At 31.1% G+C, this 21,626-nt stretch overlaps 1 protein-coding gene across 6 annotated transcripts in view; it reads right to left on the reverse strand.

Moving 5' to 3' along the window:
• Phtm (cytochrome P450 enzyme phantom) overlaps positions 1-21,403 on the reverse strand; it is a 33,197-nt gene extending 11,794 nt beyond the window's left edge. For 2 of the 6 annotated variants that reach the window (XM_072895721.1, XM_072895769.1), the window contains exons 1-3: positions 20,014-20,113; positions 19,771-19,872; positions 8,699-9,052 (exon numbers count right to left, since the gene is read on the reverse strand). In XM_072895721.1, coding sequence (XP_072751822.1) covers positions 8,699-9,017 — 319 coding nt within the window. In that variant the 5' untranslated portion in view covers positions 9,018-9,052; positions 19,771-19,872; positions 20,014-20,113. Of the gene's footprint in view, positions 1-8,698; positions 9,053-17,259; positions 17,407-19,770; positions 19,873-19,975; positions 20,114-20,596; positions 20,671-21,334 lie in introns of those variants that run through there. The other 4 variants (XM_072895760.1, XM_072895740.1, XM_072895749.1 and 1 more) reach the window with 4 other exon arrangements.
• Between the last annotated feature and the right edge of the window lie 223 nt (positions 21,404-21,626).

Below are 21,626 nucleotides of genomic sequence, written 5' to 3' on the forward strand. Positions count from 1 at the left end.
TTTTTAAAAGCTATCGATAGCAACTTAAAGGTAAAACTTCGAGCTTTAAAATGCTTTTTTTAAACTTTTCTACAATAATTTTTCACCGAGCTGCAACAGTTTGAAAATAGCCCATTGTTTTGACGTATAAAATGTGTTCCCTATATTTTTGTGCGTAATGTAGATCTTTTTCTTAATTATATTTATTACACAATATATATTATTTTATTACAAAATTATACTAACAATATAAATAATAACAATATATTATTATAGAAAATTTTATCTACATTATAAAATAAAATTTTATTGCACAAATGTTATACATGTGTAATTTTATGTAAATATTATGCATAAGTAATTTTTATGGGGTTTCATCTAATCGCGGGACACATCAATCATAGACCCTAATAGACGTGTCTTACAAGGATTAACTCTTACTTTCGGTTCGTTTCTCAGAAGCCTATTTTATTACTTTGTTTCGCTGGCCGATCGTTCTCCGTTACCTGATCAGTTGGTATTTGCGGAATTTCCGTTTCATCATTTTACCTTTTCACAAGTTCTCCCATTGCTTATTATAACATGTTTCGCTAGAATAATATTTCCTAGAACAATCCACAAAGAATCTATTTTGAGAAATGCTTTATGAAATATTTCGTAAACTCGTTATACATATAATTTAACAGAAAATTGTTAAGTGTAAAAAAAATTATATATATGTGTATATTTTAGATTATCCTTAATTATATGTATCATTATTGCGACTTAATAATTATATTAATGTTGTATGTACGTGTGTATATGCATACGCAAACACACATATATTGATATGCAAAATAAGTATTTATAAAATCGTAGATTGTAGCTCGAATGAAAGAAGAATGTATAAAAAATGATATGTAAAAATTGCTATACTAAAAATTTAATGAAAAAATTCTAGCAAGATTTCTATAATTCTATCAGTAAAACTGGCTACAAAAAAAGAAGGTAATAATTAAAAATTAAAAAATACACATATGAATATAAAATCCCTCTTCTAAAAAAAGATCTGTTAGTGACATTTTTGCCCTTTTTTCGCGATGGTTGGTTGTTGGTTGTCAGGTTCATGTACTGCTTGAATCGTGTGAAGAGCAGCACGCGATTATCCCTATCAAATTACCCCGCAAATCGGACCCTATAAATCGGGTCGTGAGTAGCGGGTTTTATTATTCGTGTTGTCTACAGCTATCAAACGTCAAACTATCAATTTTGACAGTTTGTTAGAATAATATAGAAAGGTATGAGAAATTGAGAGAAAGAGAGAGAGAGAGAGAGAGAGAGAGAAAGAGAGAAAGAGAAAGAGAGAGAGAGAGAGAGATTTAATCCCTCTTCTAAAAAAGGCATGTTATTGTTGCTCCTTTTTTGTTGCTGCTTTATTTGTGTTGTCTTCAGATTGTCAAACGTCAAACTATCAATTTTGACAAGTTGTTTAACAGCTATTTAAAGAAGAGAAGAATAATATAGAAAGGTATAAGAAATTGAAAGAGATTGATAGAGCGAGATAAGAGAGAAAGAAAGAGGGAAGAATGAATTACTTATATATAAATGTGTTTGTGTATTTTATTGAAAGGAATTCAAAGAGAGCGATATGAGACAAAGAGAAAGAGAAAGAGAAAAAGAGAGGGCAGAAGAGGTATGAGCTATTTATGTATATACATATGTATTATATATATATATATTATGTTATATAATATTTCTATGAAATTCTATTATATTCTCAGAGAAAGAGAAAAAGTGGAAAAATAAACGAAGAAAGAAATAGAAGAAGAAGGACAGAAAGAAAAGGAAGAGAGAGACAGAGAGAAAGAGAAAAAAAGATAAGCAAAAAAGAGAAGGTATATAATATTATCTAATAAAAGTTATATACAGAGAGAGAGAGAGAGAGAGAGAGAGAGAGAGAGAGAGAGAGAGAGAGAGAAGAGAGAGAGATAGGTATATATAAATTCAAATTTATAGCGTATGTGACTATATTAAGGAATAGGGCGCGCGTAGTACGCGCCTGTGATGTCTAGTATATAATATTTTATATAATATGACATTTATACGGATACGTCTATTTTTCATTTCTTTTTTCCTTTTTCAAATTGATGTGTAAAACAATCGAATTTTTTAAAACGGAATTGATTGATCCGACAATGCGACACGAGACGTGCAAATGCAGAAAATTTGCGTAATATGTTTACAGACGGCGCGTTATCTCGCCATCGGCGCGCTCTATAAATTAACGCTATTACGTACGACATTATCCGTTGTGGCGGGACAACCAGTTTGCATAAGAAATGTGAGCGCGCCCATAAAGGCGCGTGTAAACGCGCTGTCAGATAATCACGGGTTGCGCTGTCGGAAGGCACGCGCCTCCCGAGTCGGTATTCTTCCCCATGTTCATCTCTCATGTAGGCAGTGGCCGCATCGTCATCGTCGATTTATGTGTATAGCTTTTCTTAAGATTTCACATTGGATAACAAAGAAGCGCTCCTAATTCGACGTGTCACTGGTAAATAGTATGCGCTGATAATTAAGATAATATAAGCAATCCAAAATATTTTAAACAAAAATTATTATATAACTTTTAAGTAAAAATTATTATATATAAATATATGGTATGTAATTCCATTGTAAAATGATTGTCATTTGAGAGAGAGAAAGTTCTAGGATCGAGTTTTCCAATATTTTCCCGCTGCTCAAGAGATTACTAAAAAATCAAAATTTTAAAATGCAAATAGACTGTAAATTAATCATATTTTTTAGATCATTCTAAGCGCGTCTCAATAAATTTTCAAAGAGCATTTAACGTGATATAATATTAGATATTTATAAATTAGATTAATAGATAATGTTATATATCTTGCTGCTGCTCATAAAAATATTTTAATTATCTTATAAACACGATAAATATAATTTCGTTTTTTTTTCTATAAGTTACAAAGATAACTCAATTCTAAATTTTTTTATCGATAAATATAGTAAAGGAGAAGAATATTTTGCTGCATTTGTTGCATTCTATCGGACTGCGCGTCAAAGTGACAACGCATCCTTGAACGCTCCGATTCTAGAGACTTGAATGCGTCACGATGCACTTTCGTGAGCCCAAGTAGTAACGGTCTACAGCGCTCGTCTGACTAATCCCGGTCCTCACTACTTGGAGCGTAGTTAGACACTTTAGACAGCCTCCCTTTCCTTTCGAAACAAATGCTTGTAGTTGATTGAAGTTTAGCGAAACTCACGTGTATCATACGAGTATCATATATATCTGAGAATCTGTTGTTGGAGGCGTGGCTAGGATTTCCCCACCAAACGCTATTTCGATGAAGAGAAAGAAAGGAGACTCACGCGGCGGGAGGATCTTTCCTGAATGCTTTGGAGGGGCATCTACAAAGAGTGGAGGAAGGCTCTCCGGACGCAACGCAAGAGCCTCTCGTGAAAGGTGTCAGAAGCGCCTCAATGCCGGGAGGGTGCGCGTCCAAAGGATGTGGCTACATTCAATTTATCGCGCGTTATAAATTGCTCAAGCGGCAATTTGTCGCCGATTTATTTAAATTAAAATTTATTTTGCATTGAATTTTTTTTCTGAACTTGTATTCTCCTTAGCGTATGGCTTATCTCTGCAATTTTTCTACAGTTTATTTTGTGAAACTTTGAATGGATCTAAAAGCTGACGTATGTGCATTTCGCCTAAGAAAAATGCAATCTCTTTGAACTTTCATCGTGAGAATTAAAATAAATTCAATTCTTATCAAATTGAAATTTGATTTTTAAAAGTTATCAGAAAATTTTCAATTATTAATTATAATGCATGACAGTTTTTATTGAGAGCTCATATTCCTTTTTATTATTATTCATATTATTCATGATAATCTATCGAAATCTGTACTCTTCAAATTTCTCAATCATTCAATATTTACGTCATTATATCGAGTAAAAAGAGTATATGAAAGAATTTACTTTACAATTTAGATTATAATTGTAAAGTAAATCCTTTTATATACTCTTTAAATTGCGTATATCAAGAACTAAATATATTGCTTTAATTAATTGCATAAATCCAATATTAAATATCTAAAATTCGAAAGAAATAGGCAAATTCTACTAAACTGCAGTCTAATTGTATATCAAATAACAATTGAAATTTCTAGACGATTGTATTTACATAATCAAATTTGACAATCTATACATAGGCGTATTTATCGGCTCGCTAAATCGGCGCGCTTGTAAAAGAGATCGGCGATGATAGCGCGGAGGAAATGAATGGAGAAATCACGGGGCCGTTGACTTTGGAAACATGGCGCCTCGTAAATATCATCGAAGGCTCACGCACACGTGCGTGCATGCACTGGGAATCGAAAAAAAGAAATAAAGAGGAAAGAAGACGTGCGAAGAGGTATAGGGGGAGAGGAGGGGGAGGGGGAGGGGGAGGGGGAGGGAGAAGTGAGAAGGCAGAGGGAGGGAGGAGAGGGAAGCGCGCCGAAGACGACGGTGGATCGCGAACGAGAGGATGGGAGCTTTCGAAACGAGGTGTAAGGTGTACCACCGGGTGCCGTGGTACACTTTGCCGTGAAATTATCGTCCCGCACGGATCGACCCGGCTCCGGCCGTCGCCGACGACGGAATTTGTGGCCGTGTCGGCGGATTTTCAGTCGACGAGCGAAACTTATGACCGTTCGAGTAACCCTGTTTTCATCTGGAAACAAAAGCCGCGCATCGTTAAATCAGGGACTCTAGCGATAGCTACACGGCAAACGTCAATTACGACATACTACGTACATAAACTTTGATTTAAAAACGTGCTTAATCGCAAATGTTTCCGTTTTTTTTTTTTACGGAATATAGAGTACCGAGGAAGCCTGCCTTATCCATGGATCTATCGTGTATATCATGTTTAGTAACACACTCTATATACTTCAAATAACGGAGCGTGAACTCTCTCATATGTAGAAGACCCGCTATCAAATGTCAGCGCCGCAATCGGTAACGTTGATCGTAAATCGAAAATCGTAACGGCACTTGGATCTTAGAGAGTCCTCCTTATCGCGAGAACGGGACATCTCCGTATAGGCTGACTAGCTCTATTCTATTCTCCTTGACGGTCTATACTTTGGTTAAACACGATTTTATCTCGACACGTTGACAATCTCGAATAGATGATAATTTGTGAGCTTGTTCTTATCACTTTTTATACTGCACAACATGTTGAATCATATTAAAGTAACATTTCAGAAATTCCCATATTTTTTCAATGCTTGATTTTAATGTTTATAAAACATCAAATATTGGTCAAAAGTTTAGGTGATGTCAATTAAAGATCAAAATAACAAAGACCAATAAAAATCCGTATATAATTGTTTGTCTGTAAGAATTTGTAATTCTTGCGTCAAGATTGTATTCAAAACTTCATACAATAATATTGTATCAAAACTTTTCAATCTACATCAGATTCTTGTAATTGCTTCTGTTTTGTTTAATCATCGCTATGCGTTACCATTAAAGAGAATCTGATGTATGAAACTTTGACCTTTATTACTTTGACTTTTAATATTTATGTCGCCATAGAAAATTAAATAATTTTTAATATAATAATTTGTAATTTTAAATTTCAGTCTAAGACTTTTATTGTCACCTATTTATATTCAGGCGTTCTATGTAATAAGTATATTTTACGAATAATTTAAAAACGATTGCATAATAAAAGGAGGAAAGTTCGGTAAAATTGGAATACGCAATTCTGCGATATGACTTTCGCGCGTATTCTAAAAATTTTTCAAAATCGTTTCAAGAGCTGTTAGAATGACGTTGCGAGCAAATACGATGTGTCGCCGAAAAAAATCCATTTCTCATTTACACTCGAGGGCGAGGTTTCTTCAAAGAGACTTTCACTGCGTGTACACGTCGAGTTAATGCGGAAGAATGCTTGTAGGTCGACGATTTTACGCCATCCAGAAGCTCTCTAAATCTTCCGACCCACGCTGGGTCGACCTCATTTCCTATATCTACCGGACAGCCGAGATGTCAGCTTTTTTTTATGTGGATCCTAAGGCACCACTGGACCACATGGTAACTAGATGTTTTTTGCTATTTAGTAGGTTAGTCGGCCCATGGCGAAACTTTGTTAGAGAAACCGTTACGTCCTACAACGACCGTGGTGCCCTTCCATTGTGGTATTAGTCGCTCCATTGTTACCATCTCTTTCGAACCGTCGCGCCGCACGCTCACGTGAGTTTGTCACGTATCATGTAATATGATGTTCTATATATCACAGATTGTGTACATTCTTTTAAGAATTATTTAAATCATCTGTTAGATTACGGATCAAAGGCACGATTAATAACTGTTTATAAGAATATTTTAGAATTATTAAACGCGTCTAAGAGTCTGTTTATTATAACTAAATTACATTGTAATTTTACTCATTCTCAAAAAATAACGAGTTGAAATTGATACGTCATATAAAAAAATGACATAAATATTTGATTAGTAAAGTAATACGTTTTCTTTCTCCCGCTTCTGTTTCTAATTGCATTTTCTTTCATTTAAAAATGACAGAGTTATACTTTACCATCTCTTTAAATTATATGTTACAAATCTATTTTGATTTAAAAATACAAAAAATGTATATACATATATTAGCGTAGATTCCCAGCAAGCGAAAAAATCATTATGTAACATTAATCATAATATAACGTTATTACAACGATATTTAATAATATGTAATATTAAGTATATATTGTTAAATATATAAGTTTTAATGCATACTTTTATACGTATATGAATCTAGATTGCTAGAACATCGATATACAGATAAGTCGGAGCAGTCATTTACAATTGGTTTGAATGTAAATGTATAGTTAGTAAATGTAGTTAAGACTTTATTAATGTATGCGTAAGAATTTCTTACACTTACATAAACATTCACATTCAACCCAATTATAAATGCCTTGGCTTGATCTGTCGCCATAAGAGACGTAGCCGTGTTAGCAGTCTAAATTTATACATAGAAATCCGTGAATTTTAACGTTATAGCCAACATGATTGTGAATAAACTTTGATTTTAAGATCTGATTTTAAGGTTTTAATAACATTGAAATGGGAATTGCCTTAACATTGCAAATAATGTCGCTTTAATGTTGCGCAAATGTTTTTCTTATAAGTTTAGTGTAATGTTTCTCAAGTAACATTGAATAAATGATAAATAACTGATCCAATGTGTCACAAAATTAAAAAATAGTGCAATAATAAAAAATAATTAATAAATAAAAAAAATAATATAAAGTAATTAATTCTTAATAATTATATTTAACTAGAGCGAATTCAGGTTGATTTTCTTGTTTTTGAATTAAATTGAACTTATATTAATCTTTTATTTTAAATAAGTAATAAACAAACATTTTTTCATCTACTCAGTTTTAAATAATCATATTTAATATTTCAATTTTGGGTTTGTGCCAAAAATTATACTGATGAGAACAATTATTACACTATTAATTGTAAAAGTTACACTTTGCAGACTTTGTATTATTGATGATGAAAACTTTAATACGAGAAAACTTAAAAAATAATATGTTATATTACGGTAAGTGAAAGAATTAACCCTCAAGCAGAACACATTTTTTTGGTACTGTAATCCTGTACACGTGAGTTACTGATGTTCGGCCTAATTTTTGTACTCTAGAATCACTTGAAAAATTGTAAAAAAATTTACACATCTTTGAAATCTAAACTAAGATTTTATATAATAGAGTTAAAAAAAATTATTTTTAAATATCGTATTTTTATCATTTTTTAGATTAAAATCTGGAAAAGTATGTTTTACATAAAAATTAATAATAATAGGGAAAAATAATTTTAAACAAAAAAGATTTTTAAGGATTTTTAGTTTAGATTTCAAAGTTTACGACAAAAAATACTACATGTCTGTGACTTTAAAAAACATAATTATTTGAATGATCAAAAATAAGATATTTTCAGGTATGAAAAACTGCGTCTTTTTAAAAATATTTTTTAACCTTTAAATCATATTTATTCTATGTAAAAGTAAAAACAGAATGTAGCTAGAAACTGTATATGTACTGAAAGAAAGAAATAATTGTAAAAAAGAATATAATTATCATAAATTATATATATAGAAGACATGTTTTTTAGAAGTTTATTATATTTTTATAACTTATCTTTATAAAATATGATTAAAATAGCGAAAAAAATTATTTATGCAAATCTTCCCATTTAATACACATAAAGTAATCATTCGGTCATTCATGCCAGCATTTAGCACTGAATGAATCGTTTACATTGTCCCTTTAGTTATAAGTCCCCTTTAAGACAAACTTGTTTTTGAGAAAGTTCCCAATCCCGAGATTTTATTGGTTTTTATTGGAAATTAATGAACATGAGTGTTCCGACAGTTAATATCCAATGTTAAAAATAATTATATTACATAAACATTAAATAATTATATTGCATAAATATTAAAAGTAACATTTAAAAAATACTTGAAATAATATTTTTTAAATATTTTATAAATAATCAATAGTTTCATATTATTAGGTAATATTTTGAAAACGTTTGTAAAACATTATATAAGAATATTCATAAAATGCATATATAATTAATATTTAAAAATATCGATTTGAATTTTACGTTTTTTGTTTACTAAGTTTTATTTAATAACAAAATAGAGAAGATTACTCACCATATCCTTGCATTATTCCATGCGTTAAATAAAGTGGGGCCCTACCGGCAAATACATCCTTCGCAAAGGCCTGTCTTACCAGCTGAGGATCCGACAGCAAGACCGAATAAACGGAGCCCATTTGTAGTCCACAAATCGGTCCATATTTTCTCACTAGATTTGTCAGCGACACATAAGGTCGTTCAGAATCTATCCATGGTAGATAACCGAGCAGCGGGATGCCGGATGGTCCCGGGGGTAATCGAAGCATTTTACGATAAAAAATATAAACACAAAATACGAAAGAACTACCGAGAATAATATATATAAGGGATATCATTGTTTAACGTGGAAAGGAAAGCAATATCACTGCACCTGAAAATTAAGAAAAAAATGATTGAATAACAGTAATTTAGCGAAAGCAAAATATTATAATTATTTATAGTTTTACAAGATTTTTATGTGAATGTGTAACATAATATCAAATGTGTTACATAAGACAACACGACATAGAGAGAGAGAGAGAGAGAGAGAGAGAGAGACATACGTTGATAAAAAATACTTTATAATTTCAAATTATTTAGAATTTGTGTATCGCACGAGAAATGTGCTGTTACACGGACGTAATAAATCACGTAAATGTATGCAATAAACAATAAACGATTCTCCTCGGTGATCGTAAACGCTTCTAATTGAAAGAACGCGATTGTAGCTTCCAGAAATGGCAACGACAGAAATTAATGATAAACACCTTTCTCTGCGCCTACGGCGCAGCGTGCATGTATAAACTCATCTCATTATCAGACTCGCGCGCGCACACGTGCACTCGCGAGGAGGACAAGGAACGATTCTGTGCTGCGACCACGCGATATAGGCCGACACGTGGTCAAACACGTGCCGGCGCCGGCGAGTCGCTGATGAATCGAGGAAGCTTACTTTCGATGGCGCACCGCCGCGCTGGCAGAATTTTTTATAGCCATCACCACTTTGTCTCGCAAATGTTTAGCGGTTATGGCATTTCGTATTTTTATTCAATTTCTTGCGGTATTATAAGTTGACTCTTCTACGCTTAATGGAAAATAAATTTTTCGCGTATAACATAGGCTAGGGATTTTCAGTCACGAACATCAATGCGACATTTTATTTACAATTTTAATATAAAAAAATTAATCATTTTATTAAATATTTATTCCCTTTCTAAAATGTGTAAAACCTCGAACTATATGTATTATAAATGTATATATGTATATGACGTACCTATATAACACGAATGAAGTAAATCACAATGTATAAGAAAATAGCCGAACTACTATAGATATATTAAATATAGAGCTTTGTACAATCTCTGCCCTAGGGGCCGCCGCACACACTTTTACATTACGCATAACACAAATGCATAAGGAAACTGATTGGTCTATAAACACATGCATAAGGAATTTAACCAATCGAATTCCTTATGTATATGCATTATGCGTTATGTAAAAGTGTGTGCGGCAGCTTTAAGGCCGCAGCACACACTTTTCCATAACGCATAACACAAATGCATAAGAAAACTGATTGGTCTATAAGCACATGCATAAGGAATTCGATTAGTTGAATTCCTTATGCATATACACAATGCATTATACAAAAGTGTGTGCTGCGGCCTTTAAGTTTGTGGTGCCAAGATAATTAGATAAATAGATAATCTTATTCCCCCGTCGCGCATTCGCATTCGTATATTTCTGCTTGTTCCTGTGCGATTGAGTATGTAGACAACGTAATTCACTGCTTCAGCCCATAGTCTGATGTAATTTGGCAACATAAAATGAAGTTTTTGCTAGCTCAACAACTGTTCGGTTTTCACGTTCGATAGCTCCGTTTTGTTCTATATGGTACAGTTTTTTGATGTTCGATATCTTTGTGTCAATTCATTAATTTTGCAATTTACACATTCAAGTCTATTCTAAAAAACTTAAATCTTCTTTTTCAAGATGTTTTTCAGTCTTCTTAAAGATATCTTCTAGACAGCTGGTTGTCTCGGATTTATGTGAAATAAAATATACCTTTTTCCAATGTGTATAATCATCTTTTAGTAAAAGAAGATAACGTGAGTTTCCTATTGATTTTTCTTGCATTGGTCCGCAAAGATCTGCATGTATAAGTTCACCAGCTCGTGTTGACTTTCACTTTTTGAAAAAGGTAATTTGTGCATCTTTCCAAAAGTACAGTTTTCATAAATAAAATTCTGATCATACGAATTAGTGAATTCTCTAAAATTTGTTTAACTTGTGATGTATTCTGAGCCATTCTTTAATGTCAAGTAAATAATGAGTTTCGAGATGCAATATTAGTAAGTTTCTTCTTTGTTTAGAATTACTTTGAATTTCATGCGAAGTAATCTGTCTTTTCTCTCTCCCACTGCAACAGTATTTTCATTTTTCATAACCTTGCATACTTTATTCGTGAATTGGTGAGTCATTCCTTTATCTAAAGCCGCACCTAAGGAGAAAAGATTATATGCTAATTTTTTTACATATAAAACATTACTCAGATATTTCTTCTTTCATTCTATTTCATCAAAAGCAAGGCTTTATATTTTCTGATCTTTCGACGAATATCTGTTTCTCATCTGCAATACGTACTGGTAGTGCATCTTCGAATTGTTTATATGTATCAAACCATGAACGATTGTTTGATATATGATCGGCTCCTTAGTCCATGAATCACTGTTTTTTTTTTTTTAAGTTTATTATACTAGTAGTGCTTCTCTTAAAAGAACTTCTCCTTTATCTGATTCTGAAGTTTTCTTTAAATTTGATGCCTTGCGTTTTCTGCCGTCATGTATCCATGACCGGGTTTGTGACAAATAATGACATGTGCTAAGTTTCTCTGGTTTTTTGCTAGGATTTTTGATAGATTATTTACGTACAGTAAAAGCTTTATTTGCCCCATTTTTAGTTTCCTCGTACGCTTCAATTCGTGTCTCTTCAATGGTTAATTTAGAAATTAGATTTACAAGTATAATGTCACTCATATTTTTATCATTATCATCGATTCTGGAATTTTCTCACTCATAATTTATAAGCGATAAGCAAGATTCTTTAATCGAGATACGTGAGTTGATATGTTTTCAGAAGGATTTTTCTGTATACTATACCATTGTTGTAATAACATATGTATACTTGCCTCCAATTTTTGTTTGTATACTAATATTAATTTATCCCACATTTCCTTGGATGTCTTGCAATTTATAATATGTAAAAGCGGCTGTTCTTCCACAGAAGTTGTGATAATTCTTTGTGCTATATTGTTGTTTTTGTTCCATATTGCTGCAGTTCTAGTACATGTTTCATCTATTCCTGCGCTTGTGCCTTGCTCTGGTAATATCGTTGTGCCGTTTCCTAACTCCCATGTACCATTTGACTTCAGTGTAATACACACTTAAAATTTCCATGTGGTCCATTTTTCTGCACTTTTTAATTTAATAATCCGGATGACTTCGGGATCCATAATAATCGAGGTTCTTCTTTCACTTTTGCACGTAGCTGGAATGAACTTCTACGTAGTTTGAATGTCGTATAGATTTTCAAAATGTACACTGTAGATTTAACGTAAATATTTATTATTTTACATATCTGGGCCCATAACCTGTTGTTATGTGCAATTTAAATAATAATTGTAGTATTTAAAGTGAAATCAATAACTCAATATCTAGTGAGAAAATTAAAACTGTCATAATAAAATTTAATTAATTCTTTCATAATATTATAACGTGAACTTTTAAAAATGAGCTTAGAAGCCTAGATAAGAAGTATTCGCCTGAAAAAATGTTGTGCTGTCAGGCGAACACTTTTTATCTAGGCTTCTAAGTTTATACCTAAAAGTTTACTAATTTCTTCAATTCCTGCAATTTATATCTGGAACGTATCTCATTTCGTTGATACGAACTGCAAAACGTTTGTATTAAATAATTATTGTTTACGACCTGGCTCCAGAAGTCGATCAAAAACTGTAATTTCTTAACTTTTTTTTCTTTATTGACACAAGAGGGCATAAATTTCGAAAAGGTTACGGTGTATATTTTTATTGTGGGAAAGAATTTATCATTCTATACAACCAATAAAAACATTTTATAGTATAATAAAAATATCGATAATACAGGACGATTTAAGATCCCCTTAAAGGGATGCCGTACCGTTCCTATTTTACCGATCAAAACAATTGCTTCGTTAGACATCAAAATTATTATTTTAAAAGTTTTGCAATTTGCACGTACAAAATGAGATACGTTCCCGCTTAGAAATGAAAAAATATATGTAAACTCTTAGAAATAAATTCGAAACCTTAGTAAAAAAGATTTCGGTGCGCGAAAGTGTCGCGCTATCTTCTTTCTCTTTCCTCTTTCTCCCTAATGCTTCTTACTTCCTGCTATGTCTTCTCCCTTTTCTCTTCTCCTCTTTCTCTCTCTCTCTCTCTCTCTTTCTCTCTTTTCCTTCATATCCTTCCTTCTCTAGTAGTTTCTCCTTATCTTTGCCCATTTTCCTTTTTTCCCTGCTCCCCATTCTCTCTTTTTTTCCTTCAAACATTTTTTAATCAATACCTTCCTCGACTTTCTTGCTACCTCTTCATATTTTACCACTCTTTTTAGCGCCTTTACTCTGATTTTCATCAATTTCCCTTCTTCCATTACTATATAGGTATTGTTCTTTCCAATTCCAGAAGAGAATCCATTTCATATATTTTCTTTTGATGACTTTTCCAGTCTTTTTTCTTTTTTCCCCATATTTCTGTCCCAAACATTCTCCACTAATGCGTCGACCACCTTCATTCTTTTCAGATAATTTTTTGTCAATAGCATTCTTTCTCTATAGCATTCTTTCCATTGCTATTTTTGCCTTTTTTTCCTTTCTAATATATGCTTTTCTACTCCTCCATTCTTCTGCATTATAAAATATCTCATCTCTTTCACTTCCTCTATTCTCTCCTCTTTGCACTTCCATTCTCTCCTCCTTGCTCTTCCTCTTCCTTTCTCAAATACCATTACTTTTGTTTTTCCCGGATTCAATATAAAAAACAAACGTGATTGTACAGAGAATCAAAAGACCTTTAAAATGATATGCCACTTAACCCCTGTTGCCATTTAAGATTTTTGAAGGGGTAGCTCCTCCTGCAAAGGCGATGAAGTAATACCGTTACATTTATCATACTTATACGTCCCCCTCAAAAACAAAATTGACGTCTTTCGGTATTTTGCGCAAAAATTAATCAGTCACAAAATAAATAGAATGGAAACTTTTCAAATAAATAAATATATATATATATATATATATATATATACAAAGTGTCCGGTAATAATCGCTCCACCTCCCTAGGACTAATAGAGCAGGTCAAACTGAACATAAAAGTCCTGTACCATTTTGCGATTTGCGCAATAATTATTAAAATATTAATTAAAAAGACTCAGCGTATGAGCGCGCGCTTTATATAGTACTCAGCATATGCTGAGCGTTTTTAATAAATATTTTAATAATTATTGCGCAAATCGCAAAATGGTAGAGGACTTTTATGTTCAGTTTGACCTGCTGTATTAGTCCTAGAGAGGTGGGGCGATTATTACCGGACACTTTGTATATATATATATATATATATATATATATATATATATATAATATTGTTCGTTGAGCGTTTTTAATTAATAGTTTAATAATTATTGCGCAAATCGCAAAATGGTAGAGGACTTTTATGTTCAGTTTGACCTGCTGTATTAGTCCTAGAGAGGTGGGGCGATTATTACCGGACACTTTGTATATATATATATATATATATATATATATATATATATATATATATAATATTGTTCGTTGAGCGTTTTTAATTAATAGTTTAATAATTATTGCGCAAATCGCAAAATGATACAGGACTTTTCTGTTCAGAATAACACTCTCTACCTTCCCTTAAAGGGTGTTGCGCGAGCTATCAGACACCCTGTATATGTATGATATTGATGAGTTAATATTTTTCGAGAAATCGTACTAAGTAGAAAGTTTCAAGTATAAAAATTTCATAATGTAGTGTCAGTGTACTGGAAACCAATTTTTTAACATTAATTGACTTTATTTTCCATTTTTTTCTTATTAAAATTAAGCAACTTCACAATTTCTTATATATTTTGTCCCATAAAAACATAGTGACCACCGTGAAAAAAATCTTATAGCTATTCGGTAATTTTTTGTCAAATTCAGTGTACTTTAAAGTATAAAAACATGTAAAGAACCTATTTCTTTTTGTTGTTCCACCCAATTGTTTTCTAAGTCAAAATAAAAAAAGAAAAAAAACCAATAATTTTTACGTTATATTCATCCATTTGTAGCATGTTTACATGTTTCTTAAAAAATTTGACAATTATACCATTTGAAGGAGCAAAGTTTCAGCTTTAAGAATCTTTTTTGCTCATTACGGTACGATAATTTTTGACAGAATTATAAGTAATCAAAGTCAAAGTGCTCCTTTTTTATTTAATAGATAATAAGTCATTAAAAAAAATTGTAGACAAATTTTTAAAAAATTATTTTGTAAGAAAAATTTTAAGCTTTCACACTAGAAAGTTTAAAATTTTCGCAGATTTTTTTTTAGACACGTAATAGGCCCACAAAGTGAGAAAAAAATTTAGCATTTTATTCAACTCGTAGTTGTCTACATGTAAAAATTACCAAACTCACAGAAACATAGAAATAATAATAGTGAGATTTCGAAAGTAGAGATTTTAAACTTTAAAACTCTTTTTTTAAATTTAAATTTCGTTCATTTTTAAAGAAGTTATAGTTGATTGAATTTTGACTATTTTTTAAGAAAATTTAAGTGTTTTTCTAATTGTTGTGAAGAGTTTATATACATATACATATACATATAATATACATATATGTATATACATATATATATATATATATATATATATATATATATATATATATATGTGTGCTATGCACAAAAATATAAGGAACGTTTTTTATATGTTAAAAAATGGGCTATTTTCAAACTCAATAAATAAATAGAAACGGCTCTGTTTATTCTTAATAATAAAACAATAGTAAGGCTTTAGAGAACAAACGTGTCACAAATAACGGTTATACAATAATTCAAATATACTATAATAAGAAAGCAAATGTATTAAGATATTTAATGTATACATATAATTCGATAAGTTAGATCTAAATTAAAGCGAAATTAAAGCAGTTCCACACTAAAAATTTAGAACTTGTCAGAATACTGTTGGAGAATTGTTATCTATTAAAATTTATATTTAATACTGTTAACCAACGTCTTAAATATCTGACGAAAAATTACAACAAGACTAAAATAACATCACATGAAATTTTTACGGTTCCGTTTTTACCCTCCATTACTGAACAATTCGTGACTACTACCAAAAATATTAATGTTAAAATGTCATACCTCAGTTTAAATAAATTAAATAAATTCATTAAGGTCCACAAAGACATAGTAACCTAACAAATTTAAGACAAACGTGCTCTATAAAATTAACTGTAGAAACTATAACGCTTCCTCCGTCGGACAGACATCTAGAATGCTAAAAACAAGATTAGCAGAACATAAACTCCACACTAATAGAAACAACAGTGGCAAATCAGTAAAAACCAGTCACAGACTAGAATATAACCGCGACTTTGACAAGGACAATACACAAATTCAGGATAAAGGATATTTTTACAGCAAAAGACTCATTTCTGAAATGCTTTTCATAAATAGGCAGTATAACGGCTTAAATTTGCAAACCGACACGGAGAATTTGTCGGCTGTATATCATGACGTGATAAACAAATTCTCAAAAGTTTGAATGTCACGAGAAAACACATATATAAGCCAGTAAATTGCTTAGCACTTTGACAGTAACCGATCGGTTCAAGACTTTACAACTGCGCCAATTTCTGTACTGTTTTATTATTGATCTTATCTGTCGTGACCTGTAAGTAGGAAAAAAATTTTTTCTCTATGGTTTAGTGACTCTGATTTGACTTGTATACCTTTCAACATGTATAATTAACATATAAATTATTTTTATTCACAGGATTCATTTGATAATGTTAATCGAGTCACTATTCTTAAAAAATATTTTCTGATTTAAAAACCAAGAAGTTTTTTCATCGGAATTTGTAATTATTCAACTTCTCATCGTACTGCACATAATTACTTGGATCTAACAGCTGCGTCTATTACTTTTGTTATATTACCGCTACTTCAATGTTATTTGTTATATTTTTCTTTTGAGCTGAAGAAGTTCCAAAAAACGGATTCGAAACATTAGCTTTAATTTCGCTTTAATTTAGATCTAACTTATCGAATTGTATCTATACATTAAATATCTTAATACATTTGCTTTCTTATTATAGAATATTTGAATTATTGTATAACCGTTACTTGTGCACGTTTTGCTCTCTAAAGCCTTACGATTATTTTATTATTTTCAAACTGTTGCAGCTCGGTGAAAAATCATCGTAGGAAAATTTAAAAACAAACATTTTGAAGCATAAAGTTCCAGTTTTAAAGTCCAGTTTGTCTTCTTTCTGATATACACATCATACCAGGATCGTCATTATGTGTCCACATGTCATAACGCAACGCCGATTGTAACGTTTATTTCAACGCCGCCAATTACAAATTCGGCGTCGCGAGGAATAGTCGCAAAATTTTGATAAGCTGAGAGATTGAAACAAATTTGGAACCAAAATCTGCAAAATTTTATTTAGAGATGCATAATCCAGCAAAATTAACAAGTAATAATTGATTCAGAGAAAAGGTAATGCACGATATTAAACGCGCGCGCACGCATGCCGGCGGTAAGCGTCTTTTTTCAATAAAATGTAAGGCTGGCTTCAAAGTCATGTAATTCGGTCAAAAAAAATCGTAGGAAAGTTTTAAAAAAAGCATTTTGTAGAAAAAATATTGTAATTTAGGGAATTTTTGACTTAAATTTTTCGAGACAAATTATTTTAAAGAACTGCAGAATGTCAAATATATGTAATTTTAAGGAAAAACAGTGTTTTTTTTAAAGCATAGAACTAAAAAGATCAAATTTTTTTAAAAATTATTGATAGCACGTTAAAACTGAAACTTTGTGCTTGAAAATGCTTTTTTTTAAATTTTCCTACGATAATTTTTCACTGAGTATTGACAATATTTTTGAAAAATATAGTTTCAAAATCATATAATTCGGTAAAAAAAATTGTAGAAAAGTATAAAAAAAAAACATTTTTTATGTAAAATATTGTACTTTATAAAACTTGAATTCATCGAGAGAATTTTTCTTATCAAGCTGCAGAATTTCAAAAATACATAATTTGAAGGAATAAAACAATGTGTTCTTTTTTAAAGCATAGAATAAGGAAAACTCAAAAATTTTTAGAACTGTGAATAGAGCGTTAACGTTAAAACTTTAAGCTTCAAAATGTTTTTTTTTAAACTTTTCTATGATGATTTTTCACCAAACTGCAACAGTTTGAAAATAGCCCATTGTTTTGACGTATAAAATATAGGGAACATATTTTATACGTCAAAACAATGGGCTATTTTCAAACTGTTGCAGTTTGGTGAAAAATCATCATAGAAAAGTTTAAAAAAAAACATTTTGAAGCTTAAAGTTTTAACGTTAACGCTCTACTCACAGTATATATATATATATATACAGAGTGGACCATTTTAATCCATCCAGTCGAATATCTCGAAAACCAAGCCCGGGAGAGAAAAATGTTTCAGACAAAAGTTGTTTGGTTTCGAGGGGGCCATAAGATGGTACCATTGGTTTGATCTTGAAAAGTCATTTGAAGGTCACGTGAAGGTCACTTCAAGTTTTTAAATGGAACACCCTATATATTTTGACATATTCTTGTAGCTCATCTCGAGAGCTTTCCAAAACACTTATGACAAAGTATTTGTCATTAAGTATTTTTTGAGTTATAAGGCTTCAAAGTTGCAGTATTTTGACATAAAATACAAGATATCTCATAAAATATTCATTTTTTGATTATCTTACTCTAATACTTTTATGCACAGCATAACGAGACGAATCAATTGGCATAATTAAAACACGTAATTATGTTAAAGTAAAAATCTGAATTTGCAACTAACAGTTACACATTTTTACTTTAACATAATTATGTGTTTTCTTTACACCAATTGATTCGTCTCATTATTCTGTGCATAAAAATATTAGAGTAAGATAATCAAAAAATGAATATTTTACGAGATATCTTATATTTTATGTCAAAATACTGCAACTTTGAAGCCTTATAACTCAAAAAATACTTAATGAAAAATACTTTGTCATAAGTGTTTTAGAAAGCTCTCGAGATGAGCTACAAGAATATGTAAAAATATATACGGTGTTCCATTTAAAAAACTTGAAGTGACCTTCACGTGACCTTCAAATGACTTCAAGGTCAAACCAATGGTACCATCTTATGGCCTTTTCGAAACCATACAACTTTTGTCTGAAACATTTTTCTCTTCCGGGCTTGATTTTCGAGATATTCGACTGGATGGATTAAAATGGTCTACCCTGTATATATATATATATATATATATATATATATATATATATGTTATATATATATATGTTATATATATATTGTATTGTATGTATGTGTACATACATACATACAACACAATAAATACATATAGACACATATAAGCACACAAAACAAATAGCGCTCAATTATAATATTCTAGTTTATTAAAACGTATACAGCAAAAATTTAATATATTGGCATTTAGTGAATTTAATCTAGTATAAAAATAATATTCTTTAACCCAAATCACAGTTTTATAAAATAACTTTAGATATTTGCTAAATCGCATGCATAAAGCTTATTTTACACTAAACTAAATTATATTGAGTACAACTATTTTACATTTTCGCAAAGTTTGATAATTTCTTTCGAGGTTCTAATTTCAAATTCATCTTACACATTGCAAAAACTATATTTCGAGTAAAATATAAAATTTAAAGGGCAAAGATATCCTGTTATTTATAATAGATGTATGTAAGACGTTAGTTGTGTAAAAATTCGTAGAATCGAGTGTTGAACAAAACTTACCGAATCTGCACAGAACTTTTACTACAGAGATTATAGCCAATGTGCACGCCTTTCTCGAATAGTATATTATAACTAGTCGTGCAGGAATTATGAGATCTGAATCTGTAATAAAAAACAGAAGATATTTGATTATATATGAAAATGTATGAAAATATATACGATTTTATATATATATATATATATAGACAATTGTATTTATATTTACATGCAGAAAATAAAATAAAAGCGATAATTTACACGTACAACTATTGCTTAAAAAAAGCAAATTATAAGAAAGAATATACGATGTAACTTTGACCGTAGTATTGAGTGTTGTCGCGGACTTGACGAAAGTGATCCCATATCGTTTGACTACCAAATAACAACTGTGCTGCGACAGCAAAGATTTGAACTGTGATATTCAATAACATTAAAGTAGACGGTTTCGTTTTTCAGATAGGCATTAAATTTTACTCAAAAAAATATAAGCATATAGTATTTTAATTCTAATTAAAAAAAGAAGGAGAATTTAAAAAAAGAAAGAGATTTTTGTATTATAAATTATTTTTAATAAAGATTATTTTGGTAAACTATTAAATATATTAAATAAATTAAATATATTATATATATTAAACATATTAAATATATTAATATATTAAATATATGCAGTGAGAATAAAGAATAATTATTATTATTACGACATATGAATTATCGCTAATTATTATTATTACGACACATATGAATTATCGCTTAAATTTTTACATGCGACGCCTATGACTAAAGGAATTTCTTCGCAAAGAACCCTTTTCGGTCGGATAACTAGTCGAATAAAAAGTTATGTATCTACCTGACTTAACAAGTCTTCTGGCTTTTATAAACTAAGCCATCCGCTTTATAATTTATCGAGATGTCGCGTACGCACACACATACACACACACACACACACACACACACACACACACACACACACACACACGCACACACACACACACAATTTACGACTAATTAAACAACATCTTGAAAATAATTCGCGTTAAAAATGAATAAATCTAGATTCATTCAATTAAAACTCATATTTTTTTATACATTTGCATTTGTAATAAAGCAAAATTCCATATACAGGGTGTTCGGTAAAAGGTGGGACAAAATTTAAGGAGTGATTCTACATGATAAAATAAGATAAAAATCAAGAATAACAAAATTGCGATAGAGGCTTCGTCTTTTAGTTACAAATATTTGAAAATTTGCGTAAAAGGCATTGCCCAAAGCATGGTAAATCGCAAAATTTTTTGCGTGCGTAGACTACATCGACTGAATTGCTCTCAAAATACTCTGTGACGCAAAAATATGCAGCGAATTGCCGAGCTGTAGATACCTTTTACACGAACTTTTAAATATTTATAACTAAAAAACGAAGCGTCTATTGCAATTTTGTTATTCTTGATTTTTATCTTATTTTATCGTGTAGAATCATTCCTTAAATTTTGTCTTACCTGTTGACCCGAACACCCTGTATAACTAACCAGTTCTTTGTGAATCGCATTTATGAGATCACGAAAGAATATTTAATATATTTCTATAATACCTCTGTGCACAAATATATTCACACTGCAGAATACTGCACAATACCAACAGAAAAACCTGCTGCCTTTACACACACAAGACTAAAACTTTTTGGCTCACCTTACAAGTATCTTACTGGTACTCATCTCCGCTCACGTGCGAGCTATTCGTTCGCCTTCGCCAATCACGTGCGAGTTTACACGTCTCTCTCGGCCGAATTCAATTTATGGTACGTGCCTGAGCGCTCGAATCAAACCGAAAAAAGGGAATCAAGGAAGAGCTCAAGACTTCTTTTCCCTATCATGACCTACTGC

This window comes from Anoplolepis gracilipes, chromosome 1 (assembly GCF_047496725.1).
Source record: "Anoplolepis gracilipes chromosome 1, ASM4749672v1, whole genome shotgun sequence".
NCBI classification, from domain to species: Eukaryota; Metazoa; Arthropoda; class Insecta; order Hymenoptera; family Formicidae; genus Anoplolepis; species Anoplolepis gracilipes.